Here is a 905-nt window from a genome sequence, read left to right on the forward strand (position 1 = left end):
CGAACCCTGCACCCCCTCCAGCACCCTCATGGGACATCCTTGGTCCCCAACACTACCACGTGCCATCCCCCTGCCCCTGCGGGCACCCAGCAACCCCTGGGGATGTGGGCACCCACAGGCAGGGCAGTGTCCCCCAGGACAGAGGCTCTGGAGGTGGCCTGGGACAGTGCAGGCTGCAGCTGGTGCCACTGCGCTGAACCCCTGCCCTGTCCCCAGCCCTGGGGACATCAGTGCCATGACCTTGTCCCTGTTACAGGGTGGATGGGTAGGGGCCAGGGAGCTGGAATTCATCACCCTGGGCAGAAGGGCTTAATCCTGGGGCTGTGCCTGGGTGCTGCTGCGGGGGAGAGGGAGGTGACAGCCCTGTCCCCCCACTTGTGTCACCTCCTCTTCCATCCAGGGACCGACCTGCCGGTGTGTGCGAGCTGTGGGCAGGGCATCTATGATGGGCAGTACCTGCAGGCGCTGAACGCCGACTGGCATGCCGACTGCTTTCGGTAGGAGCCTGCGGTCCAGCCGGGACAGCCTCGGGGACACCGGGATGCTCCGCAGGGACAGCGGACGCCACCCTGCTCTGGCCATGGCGGGGACGCGTGCCAGGCCATCGCACGCACCCGGATGCTCGGGCGAGCGTGGCTGTGACGGGGCTGATGTCACCCGGCCCCCTCCCTCCCTGTTTCCTCTTTCACTCGCGCCCTCCCAGCAGCTCGAGCCGTGGGAGCCCCGAGGAGGAGGAAGGTCTCGGGTCTGGGGGTGCAAGGGCTGGCTGGGACCTGGTGGAGGTCCCCGTGGGGCTGAGGGTGCTGTGTGCGGTGGGGCACGGGGGTGCTCCCCGCCCCGTCCTCGGAGGATGCTGGTGGCAGTGCTGAGGAAGAGCCACGTCCTGAGCGCCGGAGCCAAGTGAG

At 68.3% G+C, this 905-nt stretch overlaps 1 protein-coding gene across 1 annotated transcript in view; it reads left to right on the forward strand.

Moving 5' to 3' along the window:
- The first annotated feature begins 768 nt into the window (after positions 1-768).
- Positions 769-905, forward strand: part of LIMK1 (LIM domain kinase 1) — a 10,917-nt gene continuing 10,780 nt past the window's right edge. The window contains 1 exon segment of the mRNA XM_035900523.1: positions 769-900. Within this exon segment, the coding sequence (XP_035756416.1) occupies positions 851-900 (50 nt within the window). The 5' untranslated portion in view covers positions 769-850.

This window comes from Egretta garzetta, unplaced genomic scaffold, assembly GCF_000687185.1.
Source record: "Egretta garzetta isolate BGI_Z169 unplaced genomic scaffold, ASM68718v1 scaffold108, whole genome shotgun sequence".
NCBI lineage: Eukaryota > Metazoa > Chordata > Aves > Pelecaniformes > Ardeidae > Egretta > Egretta garzetta.